At 38.4% G+C, this 17,304-nt stretch overlaps 1 protein-coding gene across 1 annotated transcript; it reads left to right on the forward strand.

Moving 5' to 3' along the window:
- Nucleotides 1-509: 509 nt before the first annotated feature.
- LOC108902345 (phospholipid phosphatase-related protein type 5-like) lies at nt 510-14,403 on the forward strand (the record flags this gene model as incomplete). The annotated part of the gene is made up of 3 exons (XM_018704200.2): nt 510-686; nt 4,480-4,614; nt 11,822-14,403. Coding segments are annotated over 3 exons (342 nt in total), but the record flags the coding sequence as incomplete, so codon positions are not given.
- Nucleotides 14,404-17,304: the final 2,901 nt, after the last annotated feature.

A 17,304-nucleotide genomic window follows, 5' to 3' on the forward strand; every position in this document is an offset into this window, starting at 1 on the left:
GTACATTAAACATACTAAAATCACAATACAACACATAAAACAACAATATTATACTTACCGTGCGAAGATTTTGTAAGAGCAAGATTTTTAAAAACTTGGATGCACAGTCATTTTAACTGGTGAAAGTGATGGTCAGGGTGGGCAAGAATGATAAACTGCTACCTGGATGTAGAGAGAGAAGATGTTGTCAAGTTTCCTTCATCACATGACACTTGCTGCTCTCTGCAGTCATCTACACACACTAACACGGCCTTTATGAGCAAAACGCCCCAGTCTTTTTACAACAGCTGTCAAACCAATAAGTGTCATTCTCCTGCTTTGACAAATTGTTGCTGAACAGACGTATATAGTATAAAGTGTGGATCTGTGGTATGAAAATATAGTTTGGAATCATGGGTAAGACTAAGTTAATATGTGGCCAATGAAGGCAGAAAGGAACAGAGTCAGTGATTTTACAGGATGTTGAAAAATTCAAATGATCTAATCATTGCTTCTCTCCTCCCCGGCAGATGTACGTGACTTGCACGGTGCAGGCGAAAGGCACTCGTCTGGCCAAACCGGTGCTGTCTCTCGGGCTCATGTGTCTGGCCTTCCTCACCGGTCTGAACCGTGTGGCTGAATACCGCAACCACTGGTCGGACGTCATCGCTGGCTTTATCATCGGCACAGCCATTGCCACTTTCCTGGTGAGATCCAAAAAAGAGCGTGTGATATGGCACATTGTGTTGATGTTGAGCTGTCGGAAATGATGGTATTACAATTCTATGTAATGTAATTCTCACATAGTAGCTGGGGACTTATTTGACCTCACATTCCTCCCTCCCTCCTAATAGGCTTCCAATAGGAGTGAATAACAGATTATTATAGGTTGTTGATAACATAATGAACTGAAAGGGTTTTGGGAGATTTGAAATGCCCAATTTATATACAACAAAAAAATGGATGACATGTAGTTCCTTCTTATATATATATGCTTCATATGTCATAATGAAAATCATTAGTTTTTGTCTTAACTTGTATCTTTAATAACTCAAACCACTGCAGCAGAGAGGGTGGTCTCCACTGCCGGAGATAGAAAGTTAGTAACAACAAAGCAGGACCCCAAAGCCAAATCACAAACCTACCTGTGTCTATGGAGGACTGGCCATATTTCTTAAGCCATGCCAGCTCTATAATGTGGGCACAGCAGTGCTTTTAAAAGACATTTTCACCATCTTAATTTAGCATGCTAATGATAGCTAATTAGCACCAAACAACTACAATTGTGGCTGATATTTCAGGTATCATATTGGAGCTAGATGAAAAGTCAGGTGATCACCCAGTCAGTTGGATTTGCCATCTGGGAACCACGGACATGTATCCATTTTTGTGCCAATCCATTCAGTAGAGTTTGAGATGCAACAACGATACAACTCAGACTAAGCGATTTACTGGAAGTGAAAAATTTGGCCAGCAATATCTGTATTAAATTTAATGGCACTCCACCCAGTAGTTGTTGAGATACTTCAGCTCAGATATGTCTACAGCCATGCCGTTAACATGGCAAAAAAGAAAAAAGCTATTTCTCAGCTTCATTTTTTTAATTGACTTATATATAAAGTCATTTTTTAATTTATTGAATTAATTTGATCAGTGACCTTTATCAAGACCATTTAGGTTAATTATGTTTGATAATAATAAGTGAAATTATAACCCCTTCTCCATTTATTCCTGAGCTTTTTGAAGAGCCTATATGATTATATATCAGTGGTTATCAATCATTCTTCCATACATGCTCTGTAAACAATCCATCCACCAAACAAAAGCCTTACTATATTTGGCCTGATGATAAAAGTGGAATTAGCCAAAGATGAAGAACGATCCAGTGGTATCAAAGAGATTACCTGGACAACATTCAACAGGGTCACAGAGTTCAACTGCACTCCAAACAGCAAAATAATGGAGTTAGATTTACACGTAATTGCTGTCGGTCAGTCTCGGTTGTGTGGCTGCACATGCTTTTTATATAGCCTGTGTTTTTTCATGAAAAAACTATATATCAAAGCTTGTCTTGCCCTCACAGCTGTGCTGCACACTATCATGAAATACACACAGAGTGATGATGAGTGGGCCCCCTGATACAGCATGTTTCCTAGCAGCAGCTGAAAGAAAGCAGCAGCAGAAAAAGATAATCTCTCCCTCTTTTTTTTTTCCTTTCTCATCCTGTTTCTTTATTTTGTATTTGACAGAGAAAGGCCAATACTTTCTTTGCTGAGACTAGGGGGCTTTGAGAGAGAGCGGGTCTGTGATAACGCCTTGCTCAGCCTCTCTCCACAGACCTCCATTAATGTTGGCCCTGGTTAAAAACACTACAGTGCCATTAGTGATGGACAGAGATAAGAAAATACAAAGTCTGTCTTTTAATACCGGATAAACTATCTCTCTTCTCCTCTCTTCTCATTTTAACATGGCTGCCTGAAACAAATAGCTCTCATTATCACAGAAAACAGTGAATCAAAGAGCAGATTGGCCCAGTCTTGGCTTTGCAGGGATGCTTTTATATATGTACAAATTATCTCCCCTGGAGACAGCTGATATATTGTGAGCAATAAAGCCTTTAAAGGGTCTGCAGATGGGTTGTGGTGCATAACAGTCTGGTTTTAGGTGTTGGGAATTAAACCCAGAAATGGGTCCTTTTAATTCAGAGTAAAAACCAGGAAATAGATGCTCAGACAGAAAAATATGATGAAATATTTCGGCTGTCATAGGATCCTAAGGCTATAAACACACCTCACATATCAGTGTGCAATTTGCTGCCACCTGAGTCTTTATTTACTTCAGTCATTAGCCTGTTATCTCCATCCGTGCTATCTGGCTTGTGTTGTTATCATCTGTAATGCAGTGATTGTCTCTGAAGCAATATTGCATCACTTTATCAAATTGCACTCAGATTGCTTCATATCTTTATACTAAGTTCACTTTTTCAAAACTGCTCTAACCACAAGTTAATCTAACACCTGACATGCACTAATGCAACCACAACACTTCATATACATGTCAGGATCAACTCTTGCAGCAGAGCACTGACGTCATTTATCTCCCAGCAGTCACTATAAATCACTCATTACATAATGACTCAACAGGTAGCATTATGTAGCTTTGATTTGATATGATTTGATTTGATTTTTGCCTAAACAAAGATTCCATTACAGCTAAAATAAACGAATAACATCTTTCTTTGCAGCACAGATTGTGTTGCCTTACAGTATTTTTTACAGGAGTGAATCAGAAAGGCTGCATTATGCTTCAGTAGGCTTTATTTCCTTTCCTCACAATAATTGTTGTTGTTATGTTTTTGATGGATTGAATGTAAATTCAACTGTTTTTGCAGTAGTATCTGAAAATGTACAAAACTGGTTGAGTTTGAGTTATACTGTTCTGTTGTGCTGACTGCGTGAAGAAGTGTTGCCCAATTTAGACAGTGATGTGTCAGGTGTGTCAAGTGTGAAAGTTGCTGGGGTTCTCTTCTTCTCTTTCTTCTGTCTTGAAGATTGATTGATTGATGCAGTGTTATGTATGTCTTCGAGTAGAGACTGTCTGAAAGAGAGAACTGTTTTCTCTATTCCTGCAATTTATTGCATTTTGCCCCTCTCCATGACTGCAGGCTTTTCACGAGCGCGGCCATTTGTAACAGTTACAAACACTTTACCTTCAGACATGGTCAGATGGTACAATATGTACAGCCATCAGCTCATAGAATTATCATCAGTTGGTGTAAATGGCTCAGACATTTTATACATCATTCATACATTTTAGCACCTTCATTTCCTGGTTCAACAGTTTAACAGTGTTTCATCGCAGGTTAAAAACAAATAGAGAACACCTGGACATCTCTTCTGATGTGTGATTGGCCTAAAATTTTATATACAATTTCTCTGAATTAAGTAAAACAAAGTTGCACATACTGCCCTGAAAGGAATAAAAGGAGATAAGCCTCCAAAGATTCAGAGTTTGACTCCCAGTTTAATGGAACAAAACTCAAGAACAGAAAACTGATTGGATGTTCATGGTTAATGATTTTCTCAAGTTTGCTAGTGAGCTTTATTACACACACACACACTCCACGGCGTTCCAGCCCTCAGAGTTTCTGTGTATCTCCTCTCTGCTCACCCAACTTGAAGTTGCTTATTTCATTTTGAACCTCAAAGCCAGGTTTTGGTCCTTATTAGAGGAACTCATGCAACACCCACATCCATCATAGGTGCAGTAGTACCCCCAGGAAAAAGTCAGTACACACATATGTGACCTACATACTTGGGTTACTCTATTAATCCAATCGAACCACTCAGGAATCTCTGTCAGTCCTTGAAATTCAGTTACACACACATCCCCATTCTCTGCTGTGTTGGTATGTGTGTGTGTGTGTGTGTGTGTATATATCACTTGGCTGTAGGTCCATTTTCATTTGTGTGTGTATCATATTTGCTGTGTGTGTTGTAGGTGGTGTGCGTGGTCCACAACTTCAAAGGCAAGTTACTGCTGAGCGAGGAGTCACCAGCGGAGCAGCGGCCCAACACAGCCATGCTGAACATGGGCCGAGTGGAGAGTCCTCTGGAGAAGTACATCGCCTCACAGGTCAGTACAGCAAAACAAGCCATAACCCTTTCAGAATACACACTTTTTTGTGGTTAAAGTTCATGTTGGAATAATATATGCCCGTATGAGGTATACTCATACTTAAAGAAAATCCATTCAACTGAAGTTGATGCAGCTGTTGATGCCACTGTTACCAAGATATTTCTTTGCCATCCAAAAGACTAACTGCTGTGTGAGAATGTAAAGTCCTAAAAGTTACACTCATATACAGCTATTATATGCGCTAGCAAAAAAGTTTCATAAGAAATGTAATGCTGTCCTGATAATGTATTAACAACGTATTCACTGCCAAAACAAAATGATACTGAACATAGCTGCAAAATCCTCAGTTTGTATGAAAACCATCAACATGTTTTATTTGTTATCATATCTCTGCTTGTGCCAACGAAAGCATAGTTAATGCTGTATCGCAGAACAATCTGGATTGAGTTAAGGGTATTATATAACACCACTGATTGGAAGGTTAAGAATGTTTGGCACGCCAAATAAGCAGTGAATCAATGTTTTTTTTTTTTAAAGATAACAAGGTTATGCAGTGCATTTTAATCTCCACTAAAAAACAAAACTTCTGACATTTGTTGTGGCAGCAAAGGTTAAGTCAAGTCAAATGTGACCTGACAGGTGTCACCTGCAATCACTCAGCACTGTATGACACATGATGCTGGTATCAGTGTCAGTGCCAACACGGTACACTGGAGCAAGGCAGGTAGTTTCACTTGTTGAGTAGGATCATACACGTGCTTCCATTTCGAGCTCAAAGAATTAGTTTGATCAATCATTCAAGTGATTGAAAGTATTGTGTTTTTTAAGATATTCAGCAAACTCTGTCTGACACAACGGCACCCAACAGTCATAATTAAGGGTACAGGTAGCACTACTAAAATGTTGATGTTGGATGTTACCCATTGTGCACCACACAAACATACATATGTTGTAGGAGACGGATGATGAAGATGAAGAGTCTTGGTACATCAAGGACCGTCTCTTAGCCTTCTTGCGCTGGCTGCGGGGTCTCGATTGGTTCCAGCGTCTCAGGAAAAAAAGGCAACAAACTATGAAGAGGTTTGATCTGAGCTCTGCCAGATATCCCTGGACACAACTCTAGTTATCTTTCTGTCTGGTACAACTGGCTGATATTGTGCTATAGGTCTGGTCCAGCCTCCGTCCTATGTTAGATTTGCCAGATAGTGTTTTAAAGGAACTAGAGAAATCAGTCACAAGTTAGCAGACCCTTTGTAAGACTTGTGCACTGCCCAACCACTGAGACTGATGAATGGAATCAGATACACCATGCATGTTCTCCTCTTCTCAAATACATCCCAAAATGTCACAGTTGGTGACCCATATTCCCATTTTCTGAACTTGCACCACTATGGACAGGACAAAACTGATGTGTCCCTGCTACGGTTTTGGTTTGGTCAAGGCATTAATGTTGGAAAATCCCATAGTTCCAGTTAAAATAGGTACTGGTTAAATGAAAAAGGTTGAATATTGGTGGGAAACAGGAAATGAACTCCTGTGTTAAACTAAACCCACCCTGACCTCCTTTGATTTTACAACAATCAGATATTTAGATCCTTGTTTTAGGTGCAATCCTGTCACTCAACCTGTGTGTGCAACAAATTTAGTCAGGTTTAGAGTATGTTGTGTTAGAATGGAGGAAATATTTTCAGCGGCATTATGGTCATTCCCATTTATTTGTCTTTTAAGTACTTCAGCTCTTTATTCACATTCAGATAAACAGTGCAGTACAGAGAGAGATCAATCTGTTCCTTTTCCTGACTGCGCCCTTCTGAGACAAATGCTATCATTAGAGGGACTTATGGTGATGCTGTCTTACACGGTTAGAACCATGTGGGAACACAAATACGCAGGATTAAGTACCACATGGTAGAAGATAATACACATATGAGAAGTGTTGATTCAGTGTGCCTTGAAAAGCTTCATTCCACAAGAAGTAATACCAGGTTTATGCCAGTGTTCAAATATTCCTAAAGCTGGCTGAAAACCAAATCTTCAACCCGCTGAAACGGTTTAAAATTGACAGCAATTAACATGAATTAGTGAAAAACAGTATCACCAGTAAGAACAGTGGTTGTTCTGCTGTTGAACATCCAAGTGCCTGTGAGGTGATATGATGTGTCTTCCCTATATTTGAAAGATCAGCATATAATGGAGCAAATCAGGCACTGAACCTCTGTGACCTGCCGGGTTAACATATGTTTTTGTCTGTGTTGTCTGCTGTTGGAGCAATAACTAGGCTGAGCATGCTCAAAAGATAGGATTCCATTTTTTCAACACTTCTTTCAATACAATACTCAGTGGTTGTCTCCATAGAGATAATTTCCTGCTCTAATTAAGTCATTTTGGTCATATTCAACGTGTGTATGGACATGTGGGTAGTGTTATTATTAAAACTGCTTTCAGTGACAGGTAGAGACGTTTAATACTAATAACAGCACATGATATCAGCCAGTTGTTTCATCTAAAAATAATATTTGTGGCATTAAAAGATAATTCTGGTTTATTACAACATGGGCCTTATTTTTTCTGTTAATAATCACAATATTGTATTCACCACTTTATTGGCTGAGATGAATAGTTGGCCATGCAAATAGTTTGATGATCAGACAGGTTGAAAACAAACCCCCAGGTTAGATAAACTTATCTGGAAGAGAAAAAGAGCTGAATAAAAATCATTGGCTATACTGTTGTAAACATCCATCACAATTTGCAGACTCACTTCCTGCTTCCTTTTTGACCTACTGCACTCACAAAGTTCTCGTTCATTAATTTTCCTTTCGACCTTTATTTATACAGAGGACAAATTATTAAAACCTCATTCGGACAGGGTTAACATTACAGAGGGAGATGGAGAATGAAATATTCACTGTGCTCCTCTGCAATTTAACTCATTGTTCCAGACAGCATTTTAACCATCAGGAAATTACAGGATATGGTCTGTGCTAGACATTGGCATTCAGCAGAACAAAGCCAAAAAAGAAAGCCAAAGGCCTTCCCAGGGGGTGGAGAGATGGGGTGCCAGAGAGTTGAAGGAGAGCAAAATTGTACTCCTTTTCTGAATCATGATTCAGTCAGTTATTAGCACTCAGACATGAAACACATACTGATATAATCCCATCCAAAGTGTTAGGACGACCATCTGGTTCACAGAAAAAAAGAGTAGGCAATTGCAGCTGTAATTATTACTGAGTTGACCTGGTCAGGTAATGTTAAAATCACTCCATCGCAGACATAAATCCAGTCCAAACGGGGCTTAAGACAGACATACTAAACTATAAATACAGGATGAGAAAGAGAAGAATACAAATGTTAAAGGATCAAAGAAAGACCTCTAACTGGTTTGTTTCTGGATGTGGGCCTTTGTTATATGTCCTTCACCATCTCTCCACCCTCACTCCCTGTCATCTTTTTACTGTCTACATCTGTAATAAAGACATAAAAAATTCCCCCAAAATGTACTTAAAAAACGATATATACAGTAAAAAGGCCTGGTTAGAGATCTGCACTCAGATCTAACTGTTGCAGGTACAGGGAGAAATCTAATTATTTTTGTTTGGGAACCTCCACAACAGGAAAGTCCTAAGATCTAAGGCAATGAGTTTGCTATACTGCAGAGGAAATGTAAAGTATATAGGCTTTTAAATCTATTGTAAAGTGGGCAGGTCTCTTATCACTACACTCCTGTTTAAGTCTCACTCATGAGTCCTGTCACCTGATAAAAATCTAATGACTGAATCGCAGGTAGTGGAGTATGCATATAAATAAACCACCATAGTCCAGTACAGGTAGATAATTGTTTCTTAACTGTTTTTGAGTGTGTACAGAAGGTTAAGCTGTTTTTTTTTTTAAATTTCCTGCTCAGTGGTGCTCTTATTTCAAGTCTGACCTCCAGATAAAGTAGGTTGAATAATCTAGATAAACTGTTCGATCCCAACCTGTCTGATCATCTGACTGCTTGCGTTGCTCGTTGCTCATGTTGACCTGTCAGACTTATTTTTGGTGATGTCACCATGTTCCCAGATTTCAGTGACGACAGCGTTTTCAGATCTGCAATAATAAGAAGCAAGATGGAATAAAGTGGAATTTTCCTTGAGCATTTATATATTGGTCAGACCCTGGTCCTGTGGCCCACTGTCTGCCCATCTGTTGGACTGGTAGCCCTGTTGTTCCACAGTCACCAAACTGGTTTGTATCCAGCGAAGCCAAAAAGAGGATGAGGCTGATTCAGCCAAACCCAACTCTGTCCAGAGTATCTGGCATGTTCGGTTGAAGTTTCTCTGCTTTTTCTTTGCATCTGGGTGAAATCTCTTACAACTTCCGATTTTAGAATCCCAGAGTGATGTCTTTCTCTTTACTCTATCCTGCTGTGTTCCCTTCTCTCATCCTCTAACAAGATACGCATTTAGCAGTGAAATGTAGAAAATACACAGCTTCTATCTGATGATTCAATTCACAGCCTCCTGCTGAAAGAGCCTGTGCTCAGTTGTCTGACAAAGAGCAGAAAATCTCACACTCTCACCTCGGTGACGGCAGGCTCGGTGGAAAATTGCCCGCGCTAAAAATAGCTCAAGATGCCTGGAAGCTAAACAAGCCACAGTGAACAAAATGCCACGGCAGGAAGGAACCGTTAAGTAGCAAAATAATGAATCTTGTGCTTTTATTTTGTTATTTTTTCTTCTTTAGTGGAGTGGAATGATTTCACTTTATGTCCCTACCACATGCTGAGCCCGGGTGGAAAACGCCATAGTCGTATATTTATCACTGGCTAAGTATAATTTCCCCGAAACTTTAATGTGTGTAATGAGCTAATGATTTGATCTGGTTGTTGCGAACACATCTGCTTTGCAGAAGATTGAGTCGATTGCTTGTTGGCTTTAATGAAATACCCAGGAGAAAATGACACTTTCTTGTTTTGGAGGGTGAATTATTGCTTGCTTTATTAGAAACACAACATGAGAAAACTACCACATGCAGGAGATATTTCCTCGAATATAAATGCTAATATCGCTCCTTAGTCAAATGAAAAGTCTATAGGATGAAATCTATATCAGTTCATTTGTATGTATGACCGGCTTAGAATGTGTGTCATACGGTATGTTGTATAGTTCATTAAAAACTTAACATAAAAGTAAACTAGCATGCCAGATAACACAGAGCTAGTTGAGTTATTCATAGCGAATATAGACAGACTGGAGAATTCCCTTACATAAAAATGTACACATGTTGTACAGTAACATCGGATTTATGATATGGTATAAAACTGGGTCATCTTTCAGCTTCCACTGCCAGCTGTAGTGTGGTATCAGCCTGATATTGGATATGGTATTAGTATGTTGTCAGTTCATTAATCCTCATTACACAGGATGATATCAAGAAGGAAGCTACTCAAACACCCGTGGGGACAAATCATTGGCTTGACCTAGCAACCTCAACAGACTGCTGGGTGGGATTATTTTACCATTTCTCACCAGCGTATTGTGACATAGCGTTTGCTTCTGCCATTTTCAGACTTTTATAAGTGGCATATGTAGGTAGAATGGCGTAACAATGGTCAACGTGACAACAGCACTTTGACTTGGCACATGCTATTAAAGCAAGAGAGCGCCACAGACACTTTTCAATCTCTGTATCACTCCAAAAATAGATCTGCTGCTTACAGATAGCAGAGCAGAAAAAAAAAAAAAAAAACACAGTCACGTGTGAGCCAGAGTGTGAAACATTCTGCTCGCACATCCACTGGAATTTGGCACACTAGCTGGAGTGGCAGTGGCTCATTTCATGCAGCCTCAAATGAGAAAATTAGACTGAGAAACTCAAAGAATCATTTACCTGTCATGCAGGGACACACCCACGCAAAGGTTTCATAGCATCCCTTTTAAACTATATGACTGTAATGTGTGCACAAGGAGAAATTTGTAAAATTTAGGTGGGAATAAAGTTATCTGCTAAAATTGGAGCTATGGGGGTGATAGTGGTGCGACTTGAAAGTGCTCCAACAGCAACAAAAGAATTACGACAACGCTGAGTTGAGTTCCTTAAATCTGTAATCGAATGTTTACATGTCAAGAATTCAGCTATTCTGAGCTTTCTCAAATGCAATGAACTTCCTGTGTGCACAGCAAGTACCCTGCACTGTCACCCTTAGAGTTTTTCAATTCTTTGTTCTATCAAAGGACCTGCTGTCACTGACTCTTAAATGAGCTGGTACATTTTTTTAATGCACTGTCTAGTAAACCAAAATGCATTTTTTTTAAGTGACAATCAAGTCTTCATGCCTGAACAACAAAACACTGTAAGAATGTAAACCATGGTCTCCAGAGTTGAAGCCATTTTGAATCCACCGCGTATCTTTTGTCAATAAACCATAAACAGTTGTTGGTTTAGCTTTTGAATAAACAACCAGTGCTGTCATTTTTCTGACAAGGAGAATAGCCTGAACAGGAAACCCTCTCCTCAGCTTTGCAGTGTAGCAGAGAGAAAAACACTCTCTAGGCTTCCATCTTCACCCTCCCTCCTCCACTTCTCTTGCTCCACAGCCAAACACACTTGAGGTTGGATTAGAAAATCAAAGCTCCTAGCCTCCGTGAACAACCATCCCCTGCTTCTTGCTGGCATTGTTTTAAATGCTGTGATGGTTGCTAATCAGGCTTTGATATATGTTTAGGACTATGAAAATGATTGCAGTGCTATAATGGTGTGTTTTGGAGTTATGGATTTCCTTAGCTTTAAGGAAAATATCATTATTTTTCAACCTGGTGCTTTTTCCATAAATAAGGCCACTGTCACTCTATGGGTTGTGTTATCTTTGCTCTTGCCACCTCTGTTGTGTAGGTTTAAGGAAATAATGATTTGCACAATACAGTTGAATTGAACTGCACTAGCCTCCAACATCCTTCAAAACAAACACATGAATCTACATCTCAGTCAACTTGGGCAAGTTGTTTTGCCACATTTATGGGAAATAATACCAGGTCCAAATATATCAGAATTTTCACTTAAGCATCTCTTGATTTGTTTTTTTTTTCTGCTGTGAAAGCCATCTTAAATTATTATTTTATTTGGAGTCTTCTCTCATAAGATATATTTGAAGATTCTAGGAGACTGAATTTCCTCTTTCCATTATTCTTATTTTACTCTCATGTTCTCCTCCCCTCCCCCATAGAATCACATCGCCTTCGCTGAGGTCACATGACGTGGAGTCAGCCGTGTGGCAGACCCATTGGACGTCCACGCTCTTCACCGTCCAATCCAATTAACTGGAGCGCAGCGCTAAACCCATTATCTATGTGTGTCTGGTCTGCGGTATGTTGTTCTTTGTTGTCTTTACCAAGCCCATGTCATCATTTGCAGCTTCTTGTATCTAAGGGGGAAAAAAAATTAAAAAAGAAGAGCCAGTAACTCAGCAGGACAGACTGCTTCTGCGTTCTCCATCTATGCACTTACTCAGAATCCTTGACAGAATCCAACTTGTTATGAGGCGAACCCTTGAATGGACTTGTTGCACCCTGTTGGACACTAGAACAAGTGAAGAGCAAAATGCACCATCTCAACTCTGCGTAGGTCAAATATTTTCTCACAGTTTGGTTATTTTGTGTGTGAAACAGCATTGTTCCAATAAGATGGCTGTTGGGAAAACTATCTGGTCAGTAATTTGAGTGAGCAATTTCCTCCTTTCAACTTTATTGCTGTTATCACATCACCTTTGCAACATTCAGACAACTGCTGTGGGCCCATATTTATCAAACTAATTAGAATAAAATTGTGGACATACATGAAAAACAAAGCTAATAATTCTTAACTTACAATTCTCCCTAAATTTAAGAGAGCCTCAGAGGTCTCTTGATTTGCTTTAGAGCATCACCTTAGTGTCCTAGAGATAGTACTGAATCTGAATTTGGACTGAATCTCAGTGCAGACTGAGTTTAGCTTGTGGAGGCAAAATTAATCGGAACAGGCATTTCATGTAGAGAACTTTGGTGACACAAAAAATGACGTCGCTATACTGAGTTTGAAGGTACAACGAGACAGACACTTCAAAATACAGGTGGTCGCCATATTAACTGTCTCACCATCTTATTTTATATAAACCTGATCCATATGAACTGCTCCACAAAAGAAGCACGGTTTATACTTTGACAATACAGTTTATGGCTCTTGAATATAGTACCTTTTTTCCTGGTTAGCGGCTAACTGATAACCAGCAGCTGTGGGGTATTGTGGCTATCTAATGTTAGCATATTCCCAGCTAGCAAGCAGTTATCAGATAGTTAACCACCAGGCTTAATGCACCACTTGTTTCAAAGGGCCTGCAGGTGAATTCCACTGTGACCCTACCTGTATTCTCTGGGCACTAAGGCTGACAGTGATTTTGGTTGCAATCACTTTCCATACAAGTTTTGTCTAAATTTGTATGTTTTTTTTCCCAATTTCCCCCTTTTTGTGTGTTCTTTTATGAACTCTATCTAACAGCAGAATTTCCTGCCTAGCTCCAGTTTGGTTTTCTTTTTGTTGGTGTGTTGTGATAATGAGGTTTTGGAGCAGCTTTGTCAGTCGGGTGAAAATAACCCTGATGAGTTTCTTTTAAAAAGTGAGGTTGTGAAAAAGGTTGTGGGAGTTTACCAGGCAGGTTAGAGTCTCTCACAGTGTGTCATGCAAGTCTCAACTTTTTGGATGTGCAATACTTTATCAATCACTTACTCTCTAAAGAATAATTTATGGAACTTTGATAAAGATGGGCTCAGATCAAAGTAGCAAATTAGGAAAACTGATAACTTGGGGTTGTATTCAAGTGTCATTCTGTCCTAATATCTCTATGAGGGTTTAAGGTGTGTGTCCAAGAGTGTTTATGTGTGCATGTACAGTATACAGTATATGCAGTCAACTCCAACCAATGAAACACTATATACTCTGTATTCAAAGAAAACTGTCAAGGGTTTCTTAGCCACACCAGACAATCACCATCTCCCTCTCTCTTCCTTTTTATCTTGCTGTTTTCTCTTTCTTATCTATCTTTTATCTGTATCTTTGTTTCTTGGAAAATCTACAGTAGAGATTTTTCCTCTTTTCTCAGAGACAGTATTTATTCATGGCCCATGTCATGAAACAAGAGTCATGGAGACATGCTGGGCTGCCTTCATAGTGGGGTAAGAGTCTATGTAGTCGTATCTCACAGCCCATCAGGACACAAACACCTTTGATCATCTGCAAGTGTTTTTGTTGCACTATTTTTTCTCTAGAATTTCTATCATGTAGCTCAGTGTAACATAAGACATGAAAATATAATTTTATTGTAATCTGGTTTGTATCTATACATGAATAACTGTCACTTATAATTGACATAATACTGTTTATTTTAATGAATAACTGTTTTGTACAATTGAAAAATCAGCCATATTCCTATTATACCAGTTGTCTGTTGGAAGGCCTGAACCAATTAGAATCCACAGAGATTTTTCACACAAAACACTTTCTTGGACATGAAACACACATCTAATGGAACATTCCACCACTTAAGAAACTTTTTTTTTTTTTTTTTGGGCTACATTCCCCAGAGTCAGATGAGAAGATTTATTTCCCCTCAGTTTTATCTCTCTGCATACAGTGCAGGTCCAAAATGCATCTAGCCTAGCTTTGCACAAAGACTAGATGCAAGGGGAAACTGTTCAATTATGATCTTTTTTTCTTTTTTTAAATTTATTTTTATTTTTTCTATCGTGTAATCACATAAAAAAAAACTTTGCAGTTGATGGTGTTCCTCTTTTTCTCTTTCGATGTAGCTAGACTATTTTTGACACACATAGGTGGTATCCATATCCTCATGTTACTATGGGTAACACAGCAAGCAAATATATTTTCCAAAATGCGGGAGCACAAAGACAGTAAAGCAACAAATACTCACACCAGAGATACTGAAATAGCTAATGTTTGGCTTTTGGATTTAATCAGTGACTTAAACCTACAAATTTTCAATATTTTTGATATCATCACTAAACAAAACCAGTCTGTATAAAGTGAAAAGGTAGAGTGCAAGAAATTCCAGTGAATCATAACCCAGGCTTTGCTCACCCTATTAATCTCTTTGAGCTCATTTGTTTGATGTTACTGTATAGTTTAAGATCAGCATCCATGGAAAGCCATTTCTAAGCTTTAAGACGCTACCCGGCTAGCACCAGTTTGTAACTATTGTGTACTGCCATGACATTATTGTCACTGGGCTAACCATCTGTTTTCTAGATTTCTGGAAGACTAAACCATCTAGTTTCCTATCATGTATAGATATACAATATATACAAAACATATGTGTATTTTTCTTGCATCAGTACCTAAAAAGTGTAAACATTAAAAAAAAAAAAAAAGGATTGTTGTAAGTGAATTCACGCCACTTTTCGTTGGGTGCTTATTTTTAGAGCACCTGGTGCTTAGCTCTTTAAATGTAATGGTAATACATAAAACCAGGGATAGCAAAAAGACAGCAGACAAAGTTAGTGATTTATGATGAAGCTTTAGAGCCAGAATCTGAATCTAAACCACATCTGAAAGAAAAGTGAATATTGGACTCATATTGGTCAGGTGGACACAAACACAACTAGATGAATATTATGTTACTAATGTGTCTGCTGAATGTGGAAGTAGTTTAACCATAAAAATGTCAGCCATCCAAAGCCAGTGATATGAAGTTGTTGCGTCTCTTTTAGGTTGTTTTTGTTTTTTCTGCCCTTTACTGCCCCCTATAAATGGACAAATGCAGCTTTAACTGGTTCATCAATTGATTAATTTACTGTCCTCTGGTTAAATCATAATTTGCAGTGGTAACTAATATTAATGTTGGTGATAAATGGAAATATATATTGTATATTTGCATTGTACCTAAGTAAAAGTGCCATCCCGTGTTTGAATTAAGTCATTCTCCTTTGTAGCAATAACAGACTTTCTTTCTTTTCCCATCAAGAGAGAGGAGAAGAACACAGTGAAGGTCTAATTCTGTTGCCCCTTCAAATCTCTATTTTTGTAATAATCACTAAAGCACTTATGAATAAGGACTCCAGGCAGGAACATGCAAAAAGCAGCACTTTAAATCAAGCTGTAAGTCCTCTCATAGCTAATGAAATGGCCACCAATGTCTCTGCTGCTTGAAAACAACATCACACTGAATATTCAGGATGCTAAAAAATAAATAAATGAATAAAGTCTGCTCAGATGTGCATTGCAACAGCTACTACACTATCCTAGTATATTTAAAGGAAAAAGAGAACTGTAAAAATGTATATGTTAAAGTATAAATAAATGAATAAACACGTATATACGTGTATATATCCTTTTGGTCATATTCTACATTGATGCTGTCTATTTTCGTATGACTGTGCACTGTGTGAGTGTTCACAATATATTTTATCCCTCAGATAAATGTTGCTTCTTCATGTTATTTTACTGAAATGAGGTATATTTCATGTTATTGTTCAAACTTACGATTACATTTTTATACTGTGTTTTGTGAACAGTGACATTCATGTTTGTTATGTTGAAATTATGTTCCTTACCCTGCTGTGTATTCCACATCTTTCCTGAAATGAGCTTGTTCTGAGACTTAAGTCATTAACTTTTCTAAACTGGTGGTTTTTATCCTTTTTTCCCACTCATGTGATTTCTTTGCCTTTAGTGGATCATTTTGTATGGTTGTTGTTCTTCTATTCCAGTTCTTTTTATATTATGCATATTTCTTTTTAAAAGCTCTCTTCTTTTCAACTTGAGTTCAAAATGTGACCTTTTACACTGTAGAAAAAAAAAATTTACAGCCTTTGAATAAAAAACATTGAAAGGACACAAAAATGTGTCTCCACAAATTGTCTCATTCTTCTGTTTTGAAAGCAAATTAACTTCTATTTCTCTTTCTATTCAAATGTTTTTAAAGACGGTTTTTCAAACATCCACAGCTCCACAGTTTTGAAGGACTACCTCTTCAGTGTTCCCAAATCATGAGAATGTTGTCTTTGCCAAATGCAGCTCACCTAATCACCTCATCAAGCTCAGCACCTGAAATTGTCACTGGTCATTTGCCCAGAACTTCAAGTCTGTGCTCCTGTTAAAAAATGTTAAAAATCACTGATTGTTCTGTATTATTGTGATTCAAGTTTATAGTTAAAAGTTTGTTAAGGTTAAGAGAACTTATAGGGTGGTGGTGATGGTTTGAAACAGAAAACAAAAAGCAGTCTTCTGTGGTTAAGTCCACTGTTTTGTTGACCCATCAATCTGCCAAGACCTCTCTATGTGGTCTTTGTTGTTCTATAATAGCATCACCTGATTTCCTCTTTTCCACCTCAGCTGTTTGTTTGTCCCTTGAATTTAAACAGATGTTTCTTTGGGGCACTTGTTGAAATGAATGATGCTCCTGTTTTCCTAGGGAGGACAGTCTCATTATGGAAGTCTTTCATGCATCATGAGACAGGATAGCCTGAACAATATCTATAAAGTTGATGTCCTGTGGGTGGCAACAATAGTGGAGTCAATAGTGCAGAAATTTGTCACTGCTGGTTTGTGTTGCATGCACTAATGAGTCCATCAAGTTACTGTCTCTTTTGAGCGCTGCTCCATGACTGTGCAGTAGTGGGTTTTGTTTTGGGCTGCAACAGTAGATCTGTTTGAGAGTAT

The sequence above is a fragment of the Lates calcarifer genome, unplaced genomic scaffold, assembly GCF_001640805.2.
Source record: "Lates calcarifer isolate ASB-BC8 unplaced genomic scaffold, TLL_Latcal_v3 _unitig_4812_quiver_1260, whole genome shotgun sequence".
Classification (NCBI taxonomy): domain Eukaryota; kingdom Metazoa; phylum Chordata; class Actinopteri; family Centropomidae; genus Lates; species Lates calcarifer.